General features: G+C 48.5%; 1 protein-coding gene across 9 annotated transcripts in view; it reads left to right on the top strand.

Annotated features, from left to right (window-relative positions):
* syngap1b (synaptic Ras GTPase activating protein 1b) overlaps positions 1 to 21,543 on the top strand; it is a 91,132-nt gene that overhangs the window by 64,851 nt on the left and 4,738 nt on the right. For 5 of the 9 annotated variants that reach the window (XR_005114464.2, XM_037454651.2, XM_037454650.2 and 2 more), the window contains 16 exons: positions 1,387 to 1,540; positions 1,841 to 1,939; positions 4,046 to 4,285; positions 4,937 to 5,272; positions 5,356 to 5,500; positions 6,165 to 6,309; positions 6,427 to 6,663; positions 7,339 to 7,540; positions 7,936 to 8,174; positions 8,342 to 8,543; positions 8,970 to 9,503; positions 9,921 to 10,352; positions 10,501 to 10,674; positions 10,974 to 11,185; positions 16,336 to 16,408; positions 19,027 to 19,088. Coding sequence is in view for 8 of the 9 variants with exons in the window: in XM_037454651.2 (XP_037310548.2) it covers positions 1,387 to 1,540; positions 1,841 to 1,939; positions 4,046 to 4,285; positions 4,937 to 5,272; positions 5,356 to 5,500; positions 6,165 to 6,309; positions 6,427 to 6,663; positions 7,339 to 7,540; positions 7,936 to 8,174; positions 8,342 to 8,543; positions 8,970 to 9,503; positions 9,921 to 10,352; positions 10,501 to 10,674; positions 10,974 to 11,185; positions 16,336 to 16,408; positions 19,027 to 19,088 (3,486 nt within the window). In the remaining variant the exon portion in view is untranslated. Of the gene's footprint in view, positions 1 to 1,386; positions 1,541 to 1,840; positions 1,940 to 4,045; positions 4,286 to 4,936; positions 5,273 to 5,355; positions 5,501 to 6,164; positions 6,310 to 6,426; positions 6,664 to 7,338; positions 7,541 to 7,935; positions 8,175 to 8,341; positions 8,544 to 8,969; positions 9,504 to 9,920; positions 10,353 to 10,500; positions 10,675 to 10,973; positions 11,186 to 12,031; positions 12,263 to 16,335; positions 16,409 to 19,026; positions 19,089 to 21,543 lie in introns of those variants that run through there. The other 4 variants (XM_037454653.2, XM_037454657.2, XM_037454655.2 and 1 more) reach the window with 4 other exon arrangements.

Raw genomic sequence — 21,543 nt, 5'->3', positions numbered from 1 at the left:
CAGTGCACTCTGGGAGTTGCCTAAACATGGCCACATGTTGGATCCAGGTGTTCTTATGCAACAATTCATTTGTATATTCGCTGATCTTTTTTTTAATTGAAAATTTTGTCAGATTTAGTCCTGAAAACAAGGTGATTTGTTGGAGAAAAAAAAAACACAAAGAAAACCGTTTGTGACGTCACACTTAAATGTAAAAGGTGAATTTCTTCCTGCAGCAAAACACAAAACGTGTTTTCAACACCACTAAAATTGAATCCTTGTTTCTGGTTCTAAGGTTGTTTTCTCATAAAAGGTCTGTGCGTGTGTGTGCGTGTGTGTGTGTGTGTGTGTGTGTGTGTGACTTTACCTGCAGATCTTGGACCTTCTCTCTCCTCCATCCCTCGCGCTCTCTCCTCCTCAGTCCGTCTTCCCTCCTCTCATCTTCCTCTCCGAAAGGTCTTCTCCCTCCACCCCCTCCCCACCTCTCCTGACCTCCCCCACTCTCCTTCCCCCTCCCCCAATCTGACTCATTCCTTTGGGTCTATTTTTATCGCTGGTTCCCCTCCACGTAATCAGCGCGCTGTTGATGAACAGTATGATTGAATGTCGGTTAAAGCAGTGCGAGTTTCTTTTGCTCCAATCCTCCCTTTTTCTCCTGCGATGGGGGGTGGGGGAGGGGGGCACTTGGTCCGGGTTGGACGCGCTGTGTGTTGTAGTGATCCAGTGGTGGAACATGCGTGTGTGTGTGTGTGGGAGTGAGTGTGTGGGTGAGAGCGTGATGGAAAGGGGCTTCAGAGGAAACCTCGTTTCTCTTACTTCTGGGTCTGGATCAGTGTAGAAATATTAATCGGGCATCATTTTTGAATCTGTAGATATTGTTTGTACAGTTTAACATGTTTTGCCTGCAGGAGAAATGCCGGACACATCTGTTAAGACGACCACATCAATAACTACAAATTAATCGCTCTGAATGTAGCATCACATTCTTCTGGTTGTGTATTAAGCTGTCATGACACAAGCAACTATTGACACTGAAACAAATGATAATATGATGACATGATATTATTGAGTCTCTTTGCTGTCTATTCCGTCCCCTGGATTTTCTTAAAGCCTACTGCTAACGACCCGTGTGCTATTAGAGGCCCGCTTCAAAGCCGCCTGTTAAATTATTCAAAATGAATGGTTTCAAAATATTCATTATTTCTCGTTGCCTGGAGTGTGGCGCACTCTCTCCCCCCCCCCCCTCCCCCCCCCCCCCCCTCGCGTCCCTCAGCATCACAGGGTTACTACTGTGGCTCTGAGCTGTTATAACGTCTTGCTTAAACTTTGCCCCCCCCCCCCCCCCTCCCAAGTCGACAGACGCGTCCTGTGTGTTCTAAACATCTAAACCACTGACGCTCCTCCCAGGACCCGTTTGATGCAGAGCTTCAAAGAGTCCCACTCCCACGAGTCCTTGCTGTCCCCCAGCAGCGCCGCCGAGGCGCTGGACCTCACCCTGGACGAGGACGCCATCATCAAACCCGTCCACTCCAGCATCCTGGGACAAGAGTACTGCTTCGAGGTGAGGAACCCGAGGCTGCAGCTGTGCAGTACGGTGAATATCACCGTTTGTGACGCTGATGATGAGAAAAGTGTCCTTTTTTTTTTTTTTACATGTGAGGAATGAAAGAAACAATGAGCCCTTTTTTTTTCTTTTCGAGAGAGAGAGAGAGTGTCAGCTTCTTCCCACCACCTCTCCATTAGCGCAGCACCGCGGAGGGGCTGAGAGTGACTGCAGGACATTGTTTTGGCGCCTTTAGTCGCAGTCTCCATGGTAACTAATGGCTGTGGTTGATGAATCTACCGTTGGCTATGACCTCAGGTGACCACGGCGTCGGGAACCAAGTGCTTTGCGTGTCGCTCGGCCGCAGAGAGAGACAAATGGATCGAGAACCTGCAGAGAGCTGTCAAGCCCAACAAGGTGAGGGGAGAGAAAGGGATGCGGTAGAGGTAGAAGAAGAAGGTGGAAGAGAGGAGGATGGTCCCTCTGTCTGTGTGTCTCTCTCTCTCCTCCCGGTCTCCCCGCCGTTGTCTGTTTGCAACAAGAGCGCAGCGCCTCATTGCTCTGTGTCAACTCCCATCTTTTTCGTGTCTGTGTGTGTGTGTGTCCGCTTTGAACCGTTTCAGTCGCCCTCTCAGCGCCGACGAATCAGAGTGACGTCCGAACCGCCGCTTTGACGTGCACACACGGGGTGTGGTGTGATGTCATTAAAGCGCACGCAGCAGGCGGCGTGTCTGTGAGACTCGATCGAACACCGACGAGTCCAGGTGACTTCTCACCGTGGGCCTCGTGCAGGAAGCACCTCGCAATAACAGATTTGTTCTTCGTTGCCTTTTACCAGTAATTTAAGAGATTAATAGCATTTACTATTTTCTAAAGGCCCTAAAAGACAAAAGTGCCTTTTTTTGCATTCTGTTTCCTTTTTATTGACTTTCATACAGAATGCTAATTTTTTTTTTTTAAGCTTTTGCACGGGCAAAACATGGTCCTTTCGAGCTCATGTGACATCTGGGTATTTTCTTCTTTAGAATTCTACACTAGTATGCAAACCTTTTTTTTTTTTTTTTGAATGCAACGATAACTTTGATTGGAATGAACAGACCCCGCCTCCACCTCTCGTTCTCATCATACATCCGCGTGTCCAGTTAAGCTACACAACAGTTTACCTCCCACAGGTATAGTTTGCCGTAAACCGAAAAGTATTCACAACACCTCAACCCAATGATGATTGTACGAGGTGTGGGATGAGAATGACCCAGAGGCAGTTGGTGGTGGTTCACATGTGACAGTCGTATTATTACAGATGAGATGGAGCCAAGCAGATAGTGTGGTTTATTCACACATACAAAAAAAGTGCAGCTTTAAGGCGCTGTGCCTGTGTTTCCGTCCTCAGCAGCTTTAAAAACAGCAAATGTCAGCTCCTCATGTCTCGGCTCAAAAACCAATATCCTAATTTTCCCCCAGATTTCATATTTCTGCAAAAATTGTCCCACATTTCCCCCGACGCTGTTATTAAAGAAAGCGAACGGGCGTGCGAGCTGCGCAGCTTTGATGGCAGCCGGGGAACGAAGACTTATTAAAGCCCGACTGAGACGAAACGCTGGCCGGGCCCAAACGCCTCGTCCAGATGCTCGGCCCGCGGGGGGTCCCGGCTGAGTCACGGAGCTCCAAGGACTCCACGCGGGGGGGCTCTCTCCAAAACCCGCCCCGCCTCGAAAAAAAACAACACGCGCCGAGCTCCCGAGCCCAGATGCAACAACAGAGATAAGACCCACTGCCGAGGACAAAGACAATCATTGTGGTCCCTGACCTTCTGTAGCCTTTTGATTCCCTCTCTGAGCTTCGGGTTTCTTTTCTTTCGGTTGTGTGTAACTACAAAAACATCCGACGCGGCGTCAAGGTGGAGCACTCGAGCCCATGCTGGCGTGCTCTCGCAAAACTGAGCCACCAGATGCCCGTCTGAAGCAAACACGATGGCGCTCGGGCCCTGTGGAAATGGGTCAGCCTGCCCCCCCCCCCTCCCCCCCCGGGCCGGCACTCCCTCTTCTCCCGTGGGGGGATGTCAAATATAGCTCGGGCTTCGTGATCATGATTAGGAAACTGAGCTGTCTGCAGAAACATTGCCACCACTGTTTGTTCCCCCCCCGCCGTGCCCCCCCCCCTCTCGTCTCTGCAGCACACCTGCATTGTGTCATTCGTGTCCTCGTGTGCGTTTAAGTGGGCTTTTATCCGGCCGGGTAAGCCGCTCACGCGGTGTTGTTGTTGCTCTTCACGCTTTCTCTGTCGTTTTGCCCCCGTTTTCTGTGTCCTGTGTCGCGCTGACGTACGTTTCTGTGTTCCAGTCCAGAGTCCAGATCACTTTTGCAAAAGCCGATGACGGTTTCCATACCTTCAGAACCTTTTTCTTTGTCGTTTGCCACGCTTTTCCATCTCTCTCCCCGTGTCCTGCGTTTTTTTTTGTTTTTTTTTCATGACTTCCGGATGCACCTGACCTCGTTTGACCCTCGTTTGACCCCCTCCACGCAGGACAACAGTCGGCGGGTGGACAACGTGCTCAAACTGTGGATCATCGAGGCCCGCGAGCTCCCAGCCAAGAAGCGCTACTACTGCGAGCTGTGCCTGGACGACATGCTGTACGCGCGCACCACCAGCAAGCCCCGCACCGACACCGTCTTCTGGGGGGAGCACTTCGAGTTCAACAACCTGCCCGCCGTCCGCAACCTGCGCCTCCACCTGTACAAGGAGACGGACAAGAAGAGACGCAAGGTGACCCCCCCTGGGGGGGACCCGTAGGGTAACGCGCAGGTGCAACCCGCGGGGGTCAAACGAGGTCCCTCCGCCCAGAGTCACATGTTTCCCTTCTCAATTTAGTTGTCTCCACATGAGGGTATAACAGGATGAAAGTCTCAAAGGTTCATCTTAAAGTTAGCCGAAAGTGTTTCTTCAATATTGTTACAACGGAATCAGTTCAACTGAAACCCAAAAAAAAGATGAGAAACATTATGCCAAAAAGGCTGCTTCTTCATTCAGTGGCTTAATAATGAAATTGCCAACAGCAAAATGGGGTTTTGTCTTTTTATCATTTGGGCTAATGGCTTCATAACAACATGCTCGGGGTTATGCAGCGTCCTGAGTCGGGGGGGTCGGAGGAGAAACCGAAGGGTCTTCAAACCGCAGCGAGTCCGTTCACAAACAAAGATGAACAGAAACATTTTTAATTAATGACATAATCATTGAGTCATCGTCCCCCCCCCCCCCCCCCCCCTCCCCCGCGGGTACACAGCCGCAGTGAAATGTTTTAAGGTTTGTCACTTGAAGAAAACTTTTAGTAATTAGAATGAAAAAGTAGCGCCATCACAGCAAAGCGACTCATTTATATCCGGAGTGTCCTTTTTCTTCTTCTCCTACCTCTCGAAGGAAAAGAGCACATACCTGGGGCTCGTCAGCATCCCCATCTCGAGCATCACCGGGCGTCAGTTCGTGGAGCAGTGGTACCCGGTCATCCAGCCCAGCGTGCTCACCAAGGGAGCTGGGGGCGGCGGCGGGAAGATCATCAACGCGTCCCTGCGCCTCAAGTCCCGCTTCCAGACCATGAACATCCTTCCCATGGAGCTGTACAAGGAGTTCGCCGAGTACGTCACCAACAACTACCGCACGCTGTGCGCCGTGCTGGAGCCCGTGCTGAGCGTCAAGAGCAAAGAGGAGGTGGCCTGCGCGTTGGTGCACATACTGCAGAGCACCGGGAAGGCTAAGGTAGGGGCTCCTTAAGGTGGATCCTCAAGTCCTGCTTTTTTTTTTTTTCTCTCAACAATAACATGTGTCCTCTCCTTCTCCAGGACTTCCTGTCGGACATGGCCATGTGCGAGGTGGACAGATTCATGGACCGAGAGCACCTGATATTCAGAGAGAACACGCTGGCCACGAAAGCCATAGAAGAGTACCTCAAGCTGATCGGACACAAGTACCTCAAGGACGCCATAGGTGAGCCGCAGCAGAGCGGCGCTGTCTGAGCCTTTGGATTAAAGCGCCGAGCTTCTGTTGAGTTTCATCGTGTTTCCGGATTAGCGTCTGACGTCTCTTCTCCAGGAAGAGTAACACAGCTTCCCTAAAGGGAGATGATTCCCAATGAAATCAATAAATCTGAATCTAATAGACACTTTTCACACAGACAGTGCAGCTGAAACTGCTTCCCATTAATTTGTATTTCAAAACAAATGTAATGAAAGAAATAGTTTCGGGTAGAGGGATGATAATGAACTTTAGAATAAGATTTAATTAATATAAAATGATGCTCAGTTGGGTGTCAGACGCTCTCTTTAACTTGTATTCTTTCGAGGGCATATTTAAAAACGGTTCCCTGATTGAATTGTTCATCGTGTTAGAAAAAGCATTGAAAGGATCCAGATGCAACAACACCAACTCCCAATCATTCCTTTCAAGATGAGAAAAACAAACAAAGGATTTCATTGAATTTCTCAGGTGGAAAATTGAGGTTTTAAAGTGTCTTTTCAATGAGCTTAAATTATTGACTATAACTGCATCGTGTCTTGTAAGGACACTTAATACTGCTGTATTAACGTCACTGAACTGATCTCTGTGAACAGGTCCCACCGTTTTGCTGTTACTGACGAAATGTCATTTGCAGGCGAGTTCATCAGGGCCTTGTATGAGTCAGAGGAAAACTGCGAAGTGGACCCCATGAGGACCCCCCCCTCCGTGCTCCCGGACCACCAGGCCAATCTCCGCATGTGCTGCGAGCTGGCACTCTGCAAGATCGTCAACTCCCATTGGTGAGTGGCCACGCGCTGCTGAGAAAACCCGAGCTCCCTCCCCCCTACTCCTACTCCCCCCTACTCCCCCCCACCCCCCTTGCTTCCTAACGCGCGGTTGCGTGTTCGCCTCCCCAGCGTGTTCCCTCGAGAGCTGAAGGAGGTCTTTGCCTCCTGGAGAGTGCGCTGCGCCGAGAGAGGCCGGGAGGACATCGCCGACCGGCTCATCAGCGGCTCCCTCTTCCTGCGCTTCCTGTGTCCGGCCATCATGTCCCCGTCGCTCTTCAACCTCACGCAGGAGTACCCCGACGAGCAGACGTCCCGCACGCTCACCCTCATCGCCAAAGTGGTGCAAAACCTGGCTAACTTCTCCAAGTCAGTGGGCTGCTTGTGTTGTTCTCAGTTGACAGTATTAGTTAACCAATTTTTCAAATGTAGGCGCAACCGACCCAAAGCAACAACGTAGGTTTGGCTTAAGAGCATTCAAAACCATGTTTTGTTCTAAATACTAATAAAAAAATTGTAATGCCTAACACTATTGATTGAATATGATTAGTTTTTGCGCTTTCTTGCCCAAAATCATGAAAGGGAGTCGACATTTAATTTTCCCGCCAAAACAACGCTCCCTGTTTTCTTCAATATTTTCTCGTCCCTTTTCCCTTCTCTCCTCGCCGGCCTTTCCTCCCCTTTTCCTCCCCTCCAAGTCAGTGTGCTACTTGTGTTGTTTGCAGTAGACAGTGTCTGGCATCAAACGTTAAACAGAAGTCACAGTTAACCAATTGTTCAAATGTAGGCGCATCCGATCCAAAACAACAACACTATGAAACAACGTAGGTTTAGTTTAAGAGCATTCAAAACCATGTTTGGTTCTAAATACTAATGAAAAGATCTACTACCTAACAATATTGATTGAATCTGATTAGTTTTTGCCCTTCCTTGCCCGAAATCATGAAAGGGAGTTGACATTTAATTTTCCCGCCAAAACAACACTGTTTTCTTCAATATTTTCTCGTCCCTTTTCCCTTCTCTCCTCCCCTTTCCCGTCCGCAGGTTTGGCAATAAAGAGGACTACATGTGTTTCATGAACGAGTTTTTGGAGATGGAGTGGGGCTCCATGCAGCAGTTCCTCTACGAGATCTCCAACCTCGACAGCGTCAGCAACGCGGGCGGCTTCGAGGGATACATCGACTTGGGCAGGGAGCTGTCCATCCTCCACAGCCTCCTCTGGGAGGTCATTTCTCAGCTCAGCAAGGTAAACCCCAAGCATGACGCGTCCTCTCTGCCATCCAAAGAACACACTCATCTACACTCGGACCTCGACAAAACAGTAATTGACACACATGTTGAGACAGTAGGGATATTTAAGTTCATGTAGCATAATGTAACCCTTTTCATTTGGTGTTTTGATTTTTCAGGACTTCCGGGGTTTTAGATCAATTATCTATTGTCATTATTTGGTAATGGTGCTGCATTTTTAATCATGTTGGCATACAGGTTAATAAATAACACATGATGATACCATGCTCTTTGGTACTATAATACCGATTGCTTAGATACAACTTGCACAACCTTCTTCCTTAATTAGCCTTGATTTCAACGAGCTCTCGTAAAATAACTCAAAAATCAATTATTTTTTGAATTCCGCAGCAAAACTCAGCCAAACTGGTTTTCTTTGAACCACAGGATGCCATCATCAAACTGGGTCCCTTGCCCCGCCTCCTGAATGACATCAGCATGGCCTTGCGTAACCCGCACCTGCAGAGGCAGCCCAGCCACCAGACCGACAGGGTGCAGGAGAGGCAGGCGGACAGGCTGCTGTCACGGCCCAGCTTCAACAGGGGAATATCCTCCGAGTTCCAAAACCTCATGATGAGGGATCTAAACAGGTAGGAAACGTCTAGCCCCAAATGCTGAAACTCCTTTTCTTCCTGATCTGTTGCTCTCTCGATCTGTCGCTTGTTGTATCGCATTGAGAAGTATCGACTCGCCTCCAAATGACTTCTCAGTCTCCATCTTCAGCTTTTGTTAGACCTTACTCACCGCTGTCCTCCAGCCCTATAGATATCACTCGCTTGCCTTCCCCCACCTCCACCGGAGGGGTCATGCCATCCCGCTCCCAGATGAATTTTCAGGACCGCGACCTCCTCCAACGAGCGTCCTCCAAAGACATGTTTTACGTATCGCGCCCTCCCCTGGCCCGATCCAGCCCGGCCTACTGCACAAGCAGCTCGGACATCACGGAACCAGACCCTAAGGTGAGTTTGATAACGCTGACTCGGGGGGGGGGGGATCACCATCCCATCCGCTAGGGGAGGTTAGTGAGACATGCATGATCGCCATACGTGTGACCGAGGCTGTAGTATATCATGACATCTGCTTTTTTATATTTATTTTTCTCCCCACTGACTCACCACGCAACTCATCCCTAGCGGTATTTCCTGGCGTTGCGATATCCAGGCCTCGCAGTAAAAAAAACAATATTTAAAAAAAAAACGCCCGCTCCACCATCACCCATGTCATCCGTGGCCGCGTAACACACACATAATGTCAGGGAGCCTCTCGCATCGCTTTACACTTCGGTGCTCAGTGTCAATAAAAGCGTGTCAATGATGGACCTCCGGGATTCCCGAATGAACAGCGTGTCTAACCTGCAGTCGGTGGACATGCTCAACTCCTCCCAGGCCTCCATCGCCGGCATGGGCAGCTTCGGAGGGCTGAGCAGCGGAGGCGGTGGCGGCCTGGGGTCGGGCCTGAGCAGCCAGCTGCGGGCCGGTGGGAGGTTGTCAGCTGGCTCTGGCGGCTCCAGCATGTCCGGCGGCCTTCGGCTGAGCCAGCTGAGCCAGATGGGCAACACCACCGACTCGCTATCCCAGCAGCAGCAACAGCAGGCCGCCGCCATGCGCTACCCGCTTTCCTTCCAGAATCCCCTCTTTCACCTGGCGACCGCTGACGGGCCCCAGCAGCAACAGCTCCACCACCAGCACGGCCGGGCCCAGCCGCCGGCGCCGCTGCTGCTGACCCCGGAGCCCGACCCCTCTCACCCGACCTACATGCCGCAGTTCGCCCACGGGGGGTTCTCTCGCAGCGAGGACCTGTCCACCCTCAGGACCAGGGACGGTCACCTGGGACAACCCAGCATCATCCACTCCCACAGCTACAGCGACGACTACAGCAGGGCGGAATACGGACGCAGGCAGACGTCCATGAACGTGCAGGTGTGTCCATCGCGTATACATATTTACATATATATATATATATTTTTTTTCTTTCAATCAATACAAACATAATTGCCCACACAAAGCAGTTGCTGTAGTTGATCAATTATAAGTATGTCCCTTTTTATTTAAGCCACATTTGACAGATACATTGAATTTATTAGCCCAATAATCATTTAGTTGACAGGCAGAATATCACTGAATGATGTCATCATCGCTCGACGCTTGTTCTCCTCATCTTCACAGTTGTGACGATTTTCTGGTTTTCTTCAAAAAAGATGTCACCTTGGTCTTTAATTTTAAAATATTGCAAAATATAATTTTTACCATCCGACTGACTACCAACTAAAAAACATCAGTAACATTTTCGGACCCAAAATGAACTGATACAAAAATAAAAAATACTCCCCTCCTCAGGATAACCTCCAACAGCAACAGATGATGGGCCTGACCTCCCAGACGGGAACCTCCCACTCCTCGCTGGCCGCCACGCCCCCCTCCACCGTCCTACCCGTGCGCCAGAGCTCCGTTGCCCCGCCCGCCCCGCGCGTCAAGTCCCAGACGTCCCACCAGCTGTCCGTCAGCGCCGCCGCCGCGCCCGCCGCCCTGGCCAAGACGCGACCGCCGAGCGCCAACCTCCTCCAGTCGCCCGAGTCCGGCTACGGCGGCCGGCAGCACGGGGCGCGGCAGCTGTCGGTCAAAGACAACACGGCCCCGGGCCTCCCCCACCAGCAGAGCTCCGCCCGGGAGAGCCAGAGTCCGCAAGGGACCGCGGGTCAGAGCGCTCAGCAGTCGCCGCAGCAACAGGCTCAGCAGCAGCACCTCCTCAAGCCCACCATGAGCAAACAGGTAACACCCGCACGCTCACTTCTAGTCTCTTTCGCTTGGTCTCCATCCCCCCCGCCCCCCGGGAATGAAGGGGCGCGAGTCCCCCCGCCAGGGGTCGGGCACCTGGAGGGCGACGGAGGTCTCATCCCACCTGGTCTTTGCTCCCCAGGGCTCCCAGACTCCATCCACGCTCAACCCTCCGACCCCGGCCAACGAGCGCACGGTGGCCTGGGTCTCCAACATGCCTCACCTGTCGGCCGACATCGAGAGTTCGCGCATCGACCGAGAGGAGTTCAAGCTGAAGGAGTACTCGAAGAGCATGGACGAGTCGCGCATGGACAGGGTAGGTGTCAACTTCCTTCAATGTTCGCATTTGGCTTGCCCCCGCTTAGGGAAACGATTGCGCCGATTGGATCGCACCCGGATCCGGTTCCAACAGGTCTCGAACAGCAGCAATCGGCCAAGTGATGAAATGTGTTTCAGTGTCCGGTGTGGGGGGGGGGGGGGGGGGGGGGGGGGTTTGCCCTACTTTTCAGTGCGTCTTTTAAAGTGAGAAACGTGAGAAATCAAGGCGCGGAGTCCCTTCCCCACCGGATTTGAACCCTCCTAACGAAGCGTTCCCTTCCTGCCTCCCTGCCCCAGGTGAAGGAGTATGAGGAAGAGATCAACTCCCTGAAGGACCGCCTGGTGATGTCCCACAAGAAGCTGGAGGAGTACGAGCGCAGGCTCCTCACGCAGGAGCAGCAGACCAATAAGATCCTCCTACAGTACCAGAATCGACTCGACGACAGTGAGAGGAAGCTACGGCAACAGCAAGTGGAGAAAGACTCCCAAATTAAAGGAATAATTAGCAGGTAAATGGAGGCTGCTTTTGGGATGGAGGGCAAAAGACAGCTCTTTTGATACGGGAACCACTGGCATTGACTTTATCTTTGTATATTGTGACGTCTTAATTGACTACATGAGTTTTCTTCCAAAATACATGAAAAAAAAAGTGACATATTCTGTTGGCATGAATTTAAAAAACGCGTGCTTCGGAGGAGCACGGGTGTCATATCGGATTCCATTTAACTCTACACGAAAGCTGTAATGGTTTCTCCTAAAAAGGGCCTATTGGAATAGAAACTCTTTATTTACAGGGGTTGTTATCTTGCAAAGAGTACTGACGAGTAGGAAGTTGTTTCGTTCGGTCCCACAGCGCTGGGAGCAGGGAGTTGCACTGCAGACACCTTTAAACATGGGGGGGCCGCAGATGTAGTCCTTGATGAGCCAAGCGGGGGAACCTTCACTGGACGGTTGGTCCTCTGCGGCTGAGGGGAGCTGGACGGAGGGTTCTTTAGTTGTCCTCTCAGCCTCTGGTTTGCCTTCGTAACGCGATTCACTTGTTATTCAAGAGCATTTTCCCTCCGGGGCGAGTGCTGCTATCGTCGAGTGCTGCGCGTGGAATGGTAACGGCGCGGTTTTTAAAGTTTTGACGGATTGAACCCGCAACATTAATTAGCGGACGGGGTAAAGAGTGGAATATGGCTCGCACACCTCCGGGCCGCGTGGAAACCAAAACGCTGGATTCCGTGAGCATCGGGAGTAGTTTTATTGAGGAGAGGGTTCAGATAAAAAAGGCTTTTGTGATTAGTCTGCGGTGTGTAACTGAAGGCTGGTGATCTGTGACAGAGAATGTTGCCCCTTCTAATCCACTCCAGGAAAGAAGACGTGGAATGAAGACAGGGGCAGTCCTGCTCGTCTTTTTATGGGGTGTATAGAGGCGCCCTTAAAAAACACACACACACACACACACACACACACTTGTGCTGCTGCCATCCGTCAACGCGGCTTTTTGTAAGTGGATGCCGGGGTCACTTCAGATGATTCCACTTAGCTTCGATTGACTCCGCCCTGTAAAAACACAAGAGGATTTCAAAATTTGATCACTTGTTTTTGGACCCTCACAGGACCCGGGTTTAAAAACGAGCTCTTTCCATTTCAAAATCAAGGTGAGCCACGTTCACTGAAGGACTGCTGCCGTATCGCTCTCTCTATCGATTCCCGACATCCAAGCCGCACAGGGGATGAATTAAGTAGCAGATCTGTGTTGCTTCCGAGTCACTTTTTTTTTTACTCAACACTTCACTGAGCCAGACCACGTCATCGAGACCCGCGCCGCACTCCGCGTTTGATTTGAAAACGCACGCATGAGCAATGCGACGAGTGTAGCGGGTGCGGATGGGCTTCAAAGTCCAGGTGAAATGACGAGTAGACATTTGTCGTGTGCCATCTTTGGTGGACTTTCACGTTCAATTTTCACATTCAAAGTTCAACAGTGATGCAAATTGAAGCTCAGGTTCTGCAAAAAGGAGCACGAGGACGGCTCCTCTGTAGGAAAATCTCTTCGTCTGCAGAACTTCGACACCCAAACGTTGGGTTTCAAGTGTCAGAGATTCACTTTGAGCGAAGCCTTAAACGTTTCTTGCATTAACTTTACTTTCATCTCAGAGACCAGAGATACATTTTTTGGTTCTACAACAATCTAATTTAAACCAAAGCCAAATATTGATTTGTAGGTCATGCTAGGTTAAATCCACTGAAAACACTGAATCCACTTTACCTGTAGCACTTAGTATCTATATATTTTATTCAGGTCAATGAACCCATTAGTTGGCTACAGGCTCTAAATTATTATTATAATTTGTTCAGATCTTCTAATGCATTTAGTGTTTATTATATAGTACAAGTATTTATCTTCCCCAGGCTGTTTGCTGGGAACTGAACAAAAGGTTTACTGTGAGTTTGCAGTTGGGGAAAAAGATCAATGGTCTTAATTGCAGCTGTCGCAGTAATAATCTATTTTTAACTATAATCCATAGTGTATTAAAGTCTATGATGCAAGAGCCATAACAATATTTAATACATGATACACATATATATATATGAATTCTATAGAGAGTGAGATTATAACTATTTTAAACTTGCAATAGCTAACTTTTTGGCAGGATAAAGCGCAATAATAGAGACAATATGTCTACATGTGCAGGATCCTGCTTAGTTATGTTGGATGCATCTCTTGTACATAAAGAAAACTACGGGAGCCCTAAACGGACATCAGTCAGACATTTCTAATACCAGAAGTTAATGATGTTGTTATCTCGAGAATGTAACTTCAGGATGTAAATAAGGTAAATAACTAGTTAACACGAGTTAAAGGTTGTTCACCCTCATTGCTCATGATGTTTGAGTCAAGTCGACCAAACACGTTGGGAAGGGAAGGACTCGAGGAGGCGAGTGGAAGGAGACGCTCAAAATGAGGTGTTAATGAGGGTACATGGAGCATCGAATGGGTTCTACTAAGAAGTTGTATCAAAAGGGTTTAAAATTACATTAGATTGTGAGAGCTTCGGTTTGCCAGGATAAAGAGATTAAATGACTCAATGACACCTCTGAAAGGCTTGAGATGCTTTTTAAAAAACCTCATTGCAACATAACTCCTGGTAATAATTTAATGCATTTGCCTTCAGAATGTAAGTCTTTCGCTGTCAGAGTGACCTGAGCAGCGTTTGTTGGATGACACGATGACTCAAGCATTGAAAGAAACAAGAGGAAACGACCTTTTCTGTTTTCTGGTTACCTTTGCGATCTTAGAATGAAGGATAAAAATGTTTGAAGGATGTCCGTTCGGGGCTCTCTTAAGAAACGGTAACTTCCTGCCAAAACCTTTTACCAGGTGCCATCCACAGTATCTGAAAAATAAAGACTTGGAATACTGTAAAGTGCAAACTAGAGACGACGTGACGGCGTGACTACTTCAGTTCTCAACTTGTTTTTGGCTTTATCTGTACGGTGTTTGTGAATGTATCTGCATTTAAAATGAAAGAGCACAATGGGGTATTATTTGATTATTTATATTTTTCTTCCACCTGTATGATTTTGCTTGTACATGCTCGGTATGCCTTCTAATGACCTGCAGTCCGTCAATGGTGGTGTCCGGTGACGTGGTGACCACAGCAGCTGCTTATGAGAAGTTACTTACTAAAACTTATGCAGTTACAGTATGATTTCTATATTATTATTATTAGCATCAAAAAGGCCGATGTATGTCACTATATCCGCCTCTCTTTCGTAGCAAGAATATATTGATAGGTTGTACTACGGCAAAACGTGTGTTTTAAATCTTGCAAATGGAGTGGTGATGAGTTTTGGCTTGACGTGTGCGTGCGTGTGCGTGTGTGTGTGTGTGTGTGTGTGTGTGTGTCCGCGATCAATACCTGTTTGATTGACACGGCTGGTAGCAACAGGCAACGGTTCATAGTCACCTTTCTACAGACCTGTGCTAAAGGGTTGCAAGTAACTCTTAGTTTGCTTTAAATCCAGACGGGGGGCGGGGGGGTTGAGTGGGGGGGGGGGGGGTTGAGGGGGGTGGGGGGGGGGGGGGGGTACGCTGCATGAGCACAACTCACGTGTTGAGAGGTACGTTTTCCAGTCAAAGAAACGGTACTTTTTGTTGCACTTGTTGGCAAAAGAAAAAGAAAGTGTTTGCAGTTGCTCTTTGGTTCAGGTCTGTTTGTTTCCATCACCTTTGCCTCCTTTTTGACACGTTTGTCTCTTGCCTTTTTTCTCTGTAGCAAAAGTATTCAGACGTCTTGACCTCCTGTTGGTAGATACACGCATTCTTATGACTACATGTACGACTTGACCTCCAAAAAGCACACTACTTGAAGTACAACTGGATATAGAAAGCTTAACTTTTCTTTTTTTTTTTTTTTGTAACATATCACCCACATGAATCATTGTCTGCCTCTTGAAGTCATGTCAAAATCTTGATGCTGTATACCCATGTTACATTCCATTGTTTTTTGCGACAGTGCTTATATCTCTGTGTGTGCTTACAGTATGATTGATTCCTTTCTTTTCCTATTCTCTTCTTTTGTAAAAAAAAATAAAAAAAATAATTAAGAAATATAATAAAATAAATAATAACTCTCAACACTGTACATTATTCATGGAATAAAACATCCAAACACTTATGTTTGAAACTTCACCTGTGGATTTTCGTTCTTTATTGTCACACACGTGCCTGTCTGTGTTCTGAATAAAAGAAGAAAAAAAAAAGAAGAGAAAAGCGCCTTTCACACAGAATGACTTGGTTGGGGGGTGGGGTGGGGGGGGGGTGTTTAGAGGCTCCGCATGACAAACATGCATGGCGGCAAGTCAATGTCGACCATCCCATTGGCTCGATAAACTCTCGAGTGACACACAAAGTGACACACAAACAGTCCCCCGCGCGCACTGTAATAAAGTGATCACAACGACGGATGATCCTGCTGCCGACAGGAAGTGACGCGGAGCAGCGTCCCTCCATCGCCACCCCAAGCCAATAGTCACACTTTGGCCAGCTGGCCTGCCGGACTGCAAGAGACTCTTTCCCCCCTCCCCCCCCTCTCCCCCCTCTTCCTCGCCCTCCTCCCCCTCGTGTGAGAAATGACCTGTAAAAGGATGGGGGGGGGCGTGGATAATCACCAGAGCTGCGAGGGCCCGTCGGCGTTAGGAGGTGGGGTTACGTGAGGTGGTGAATTCCCTGGGGACGGTCGGGCTCGCTGGCCCTAATTGCGCTTTGGAACCGTCTCGAATCGAGCAAAAAAGAAGAAAGCCTTGATGAATCCCATGGGGGGGGGGGGGGAAATTAATAAATAATGGGAAAAAAAACAAAGAAAAGAAAAACAGAGGCTCCACATTGGCGGCGCTTCAGAGGGCACGGCTAACGGCCAACACTGGCTTAACAGATCCAAGGGGCCTCCCCTCAGGTGGGGGAGATACAGGTAACGGACATTTGTCATCACTCTGGGGGGGGAAGGGGGCAGCTGTTGGGCAAGATGTTGGGAGACTCAACCGCTCGACTCCTTGTTCGGTATCATCTCGGATTCATAATGCTCCCTTCTCTTTCTGTTCCCTTCCTTCCCTCCCTCCCTCCCTCCCCCCCTTTCCCTCTCTCTCTCTCTCTCTCTCTGCTTCCAAGACTCATGGCTGTGGAGGATGAAATAAGGGGACCCCCCGTGATTGAGCCCAAAACCAGGATTTTCGCTGATCAGGTCTGTGGGACTGCTTCCTCTCTCGTTGAGTCCGTCGGATGGCCCCGTGCTGTCGTCTCTGCTATCCCCATCTACACCCCCCACCTCCCCCCCCCCCCCCCACCTCCCCCCTCCTCCCCCCCCCCCCCCCTCTCCCGCCCCCTGCTACGGTTATTATTTTGTCTGCTGTGTGTCTGCGGCCCCTCTTGATTGTCTTGACCTGTCCCTGACCCCCCGTCCCGTCTGTCTGCCAACAAACCTGGGAGAGCGCTAGGGGGGGAGGGGGGGGCTTTCGAAGATCTCGAGCGTGCTGCTGTTTGCATTCAGCTCAAACTGTGGAGATGTCTGATTCCGGCTGAGCGCTTCCCCGTGGTGATTGTCTGTGTCCGCCGAGCATGTCGGGGGTCGAAGGCCCTTAAAGCCGACCTCGTCTTCCTCTCACGCCCTCAGCCGGCTCCGTTTCCTACCCGCTCACAGGGAACTAGCATGACCATGTCTGTGTGTATATATATATGTGTGTGTATATACTGCATATAGATAGATATATGTGTCAATGTGCATCCGTGAGAGCAAATACTCATGCACAGACACACCGGGACTGAAGTAAACAATGTATGAAATATTCTATTATTGCTCATTATCAGTCACGTCGGAGTAAAGAAGCAGAGGATGGGAAATACTGAAGTTAAGAAGCGTCCTAATAAGGTGCTTTGAAACTGCATCTGAGTAAATGTATTGTACTCAGTTACTTCATTTTTCACTGAGTTGTGGTTAAAAAAAAAACGTATACCTACCTACATACCTATTTTATTTTAATGAATCTTATTGTGACACATCAGCAGAGTTAATGCTCATCCAAGCCTTCAAAGAGCTCACACAGTATCCCCCCCACTTGATGTGTTCCTTCCTTCTTTTGGTGGATATTATGTATTTCTGACAATTAACTGCAGAAGAAAAAGTCAAAGGGTGGATTTCTAGTCAAAGGGAGGGAAAATTGTGAAATGTTCCAAGAGGGAAAAAGCTGACAGAGCGTCACACTTTTATCAGTCATGATTACATCTAATGTGACAATTATTAATTCTGAGCACTAATGATATCACTATTACAGTTAATACACAACTAAAACTCACTCTCAATGACATTTTGAGGGAAACTTGGGTGTTAATCACAAACAACGTCACAAAAAATCTGGTTTACACGGGACTTACACAACGATAACGTCCTCCATGCGATGCATCCAAAGCAGATACTTACATACGGGATAAATCTTACCCCGAGGTTGCAAAAAAAAAAAAAAAAAAAAAGCCAGATGTCGAAGGGCCTGAAGCCAAAAAATGTCCAAACCTCCACGCTGCCAAGGCGTCAGTCCGGGGGGGGGGGGGGGGTTCCAGTTGAAACCCAGGAGGGAAGGGAAAAGAGGAGCAGACACTTGGGGGTTCCAGTGGGGGGGGGCGCTCCGCTCTGTCGAGTCAGAGGGAGCGGTGCGTGAATCACGCGGTGAGAGGGGCTTCCTCGGGGCGCGAAACCAAGGTACGCTGCAAACAAATGGGCCGATGGCTATTAGAAGTGGGCGGGGATTCATCAGCAGCAGCAACGACGTAATAACGGCCTCAAAACGTCTTTAAATTCAGGTTCCTTTGAATATAGTAATAGAATAGAATTGTTTTGCCTGCCGCTGACACTAATATATTTCTATTTCTTTATTTGTGTAGTTGTCAGAAGAGACAAGTGAGCCTGGTGCAAAAGTTTACTACATTTGATTCATTGAATGACTTGAATTGGTTGAGTACGTCTGTGATTTTTTGGGGGGTCAGCAAAGGATTGGAAGTTAGTTAATAAATATGAATTTATAATAAACTTTGAAGACAATCAATGCCAGGTGAACAAGTTGAATATTTTTACCCCTTTAAAAAACCGAAACCCTTGTTATCAGTTTTTGTAACATTTCACTGGCGCACTAATCATTTATAGAGGCTTTCATTAGATCTTGAAAGTGGAAAGTGGACTTTTTCATCAGTGAGTTTTTTTTTTTTCTTTGCTGCATCAATAATCACAGAAATGTTTCATTAATATAGGATTTGTTTGCTCTCTTTGATCCGGGCATATTGCTGCACAGAATGTGTTAATTAGATGAAGTGTGTCAATGCAAACGTATTCCTTGCGTTTCCCAAGTGTGTGTGTGTGTGTGTGTGTGTGTGTGTTTATTTATCTTCACAGAGTAGATGATTGCACGCTCGGTATACACGCATGACCTTTGTGTTTTTTCGCTGCTGAACCAGGCGACGCGCAACGTGCTGCAAGCTCTCCGACGTCTGCTGGATCAATGCGCTGCTTTCGGATGCAGATGTCGCTTTGGAGTGCACGAATTAACAGCTTCCCCCCCCCACACACACACAGACACACACACACACACACCGCATGGCGAGCTGCTTTGCTGCTTTCAGGCCGTCGAGGTTGTCTGGTGATGTTGTGCGTGAACGGTTCCCATCGTGGATGCTGATGTTGAGCTCACAAGCATTTTTATGTTTTTATTTTTTATTTGTGTACGTGGCGGTTTTCCCTCCTTTCCCTCCGCCTCTTGCTTTTTTCGAGCCTTTCCTCTCCTCCTTATGTTGATGAGATACGGTGATTTCTCTTAGGGGAGGCGTCAGTCCATCCTAGTGCAGCCCCGTCTCGCGCCCGTCCCACCGCGAGTAACCAGGTAATAAAACCAACCACCGGCCAACTCTCACCCTCCATCCATAACCTGCTGCCTCCTCTCTCCCCTTCTCCCGCTCTCCATGTGCGTCCCTGTGTCCGTCGTGCGCATAGCATCCTGTGACCTCACCGGCAAGGACCCGACCTCAGGCCGCTCGCACGGCGTTTCGGTGGGAAAAGGCCGCTCGGGGAGGGGGGGGGGGGAGGGGGGGGGAGAGACAAAGTTGAGACACTAAATTCTATGCTAACACGCTGTTTAGTAAGAAACACTAAAGCATGACTTCTATTTGTTGGTGAAACGTTAGGCGATAATATCCCACAATGCAAAATGGGGCTGTGAAGAGAACTTTTCTATCAGATGACGGCCGTCACGTCAATAATGCTCCAGTTTCACGACCATTTCTCCCTTTGCAGAGCGAAAGGAAATGAGTCACGACTTCCGACGGCCTTATAGATTCATATTAGCATTTTTTTTTTTCAACTTCTGCCGATTTGCATTCACACTTCAAGCTCTTAAAAGCCGTGTGCATTCGCGGCGACATTATTGCTGGATGAAATAAGACAAAGACGAGGTAATGATGTGAGGGCGGGAGGCTGAGGCCCTTTTGTTTTATCCCCACGAGGTTCCATGAGTCCCAGCTGAAGCTCCTCTGCAGCTCCAACCAGGCGTGACACTCTCCTCAGAGCCAAAGATGACCCTTTAGAAAAACGTTTTCTCAAATATGCTGTACATTTTGCACCAATGCAAAGTGTGATTTATGCAAATTGGCGTTGTGTGAAGTAGGCTCGAGTGATCTTCTCTTTGTTTATTAATCAGTTCTGGTTTTGTTGTCACCCTCCAAACACCGTATCGGGCCTTCCTGTGTTCACTGCAAATACTCTGGTAAGAGTTTCTTTGAAATACTTGAGATTAGTCCGGTTGCTTTTGGCAGAAGTATATAAAAGGACCTACAGCACCGTTCTCATTTCCTCTCAGAACGCTAAAACATCAAATGTGTTGCGCGTGACTGCTGCTCAGAACCAACAGTCCACCGACAGACAGACGTGACGCCGTTTATTCGCTTGCAAATGATTTTCATGTCACATGAGGAGGCGCTCCTATAACCCTTTGCATTGGGTAAATTGTGGAAGTGCAGAGAGAGAAATAGGAAATTATCAATAAACGCCACTGGACCCTTGAGCTATTTTCAGATGATGTTCAACTCAGGCGTTTTTTTCACTTGTCCTTAACTTATTAACTTAGAAAACGTTAAGCATCAGAGTTGTAATAAACCGAATAACTGGTGAATTTAAAAGTATCACAGTTACATGTTCAAGACGGGCATTCCTTCTGCTCCTTAAAATAATAGAAGAAGACATTACTAATTCTTGGAAGGAGACACTTCTTTGGGCAAATACCTGACTGAAAGTTTGTGAACTGTTATTGTTTTTTTTCTCCATATATAAATATCCATATTTTTTATACCGCTGTGCTTTGAATTTACATTTGCATTCAGTTCTCCACCCCCCTCCCCCGCCCCCCCCCCATCCCAGCACGCTCTCAGATAAGCAACAGGAATTATGGGAAATCTCCGTATCTGACCCCGTCCTTCCCCCGAAGAACACCGACTAATGTGCACCTGTTTTTGTTTGGTCCTTCGCGTGTCTTTGTGTGTTTGTGGCCTTCACGTGTTCGTCCGTGTGCACGTTTTCTTGTATGAACGCTGGCGTCGGCCAGGTGTCACGGTGCGCCTGAGGGATGCGTGGAAAGGTGAACCTTTCGCGTCTTTAGCCAGACGCGGGGGTTCTTTAAAGCTAAGGACTACGTGAGCTGGGAGAAGAACAATTTCACCATTCGGATTGATTGATTGGAGATCGGAGAAGAACCCGTGTGTGTGTGTGTGTGTGTGTGTCCGATACGTTGCGTCATTACTGCACACCCAAACATCTCAGGTCTCCTCTTAAGTGTTTTGTGTTTCTGTCTCCAGGTCCCCCCCCCCCCCCCCCCCGAATATTCATTAACATCATAAAGAAAATAACAAAAAATAACAAAAAAAATCACTCTTGCACCAAGCCGTAATCCAATGCACCGAGTAATCAAACAGCCCACAGAGAGGGAAGCCAGCTCGGTAAGTTTAAAAAGGATGTCAGTAAACATTATTTTTTCCATGTGTCTGTGCGGCTGCTCGAGCTCTTGTGCGTCGGTCTGCACTGGGACGTCAAGCCAGGCTGAACTGGTTTGTTACTGGCATCCTCTGCCTGCAGCTAGCGGACCAACGTGCTTTCGCTCATGTGGGTTCTGATTGAGAAGAGAAAAAAAGGCCCTTTAATTCACATCAAATTTTGGGCAATTTTTCTTTTTTTGTTGTTGTTGTTGTTCTTTTTTTTCACTTTTCATTTTTCAAAGGGCAAACGGCAAAACACCTTCCACTCGCGGTGGACACACCCATCAGACACACTTTTACCCAGTGATAATATTG

This window comes from Pungitius pungitius, chromosome 11, assembly GCF_949316345.1.
Source record: "Pungitius pungitius chromosome 11, fPunPun2.1, whole genome shotgun sequence".
NCBI classification, from domain to species: Eukaryota; Metazoa; Chordata; class Actinopteri; order Perciformes; family Gasterosteidae; genus Pungitius; species Pungitius pungitius.
This window is presented reverse-complemented; position numbering and strand designations above follow the sequence as displayed.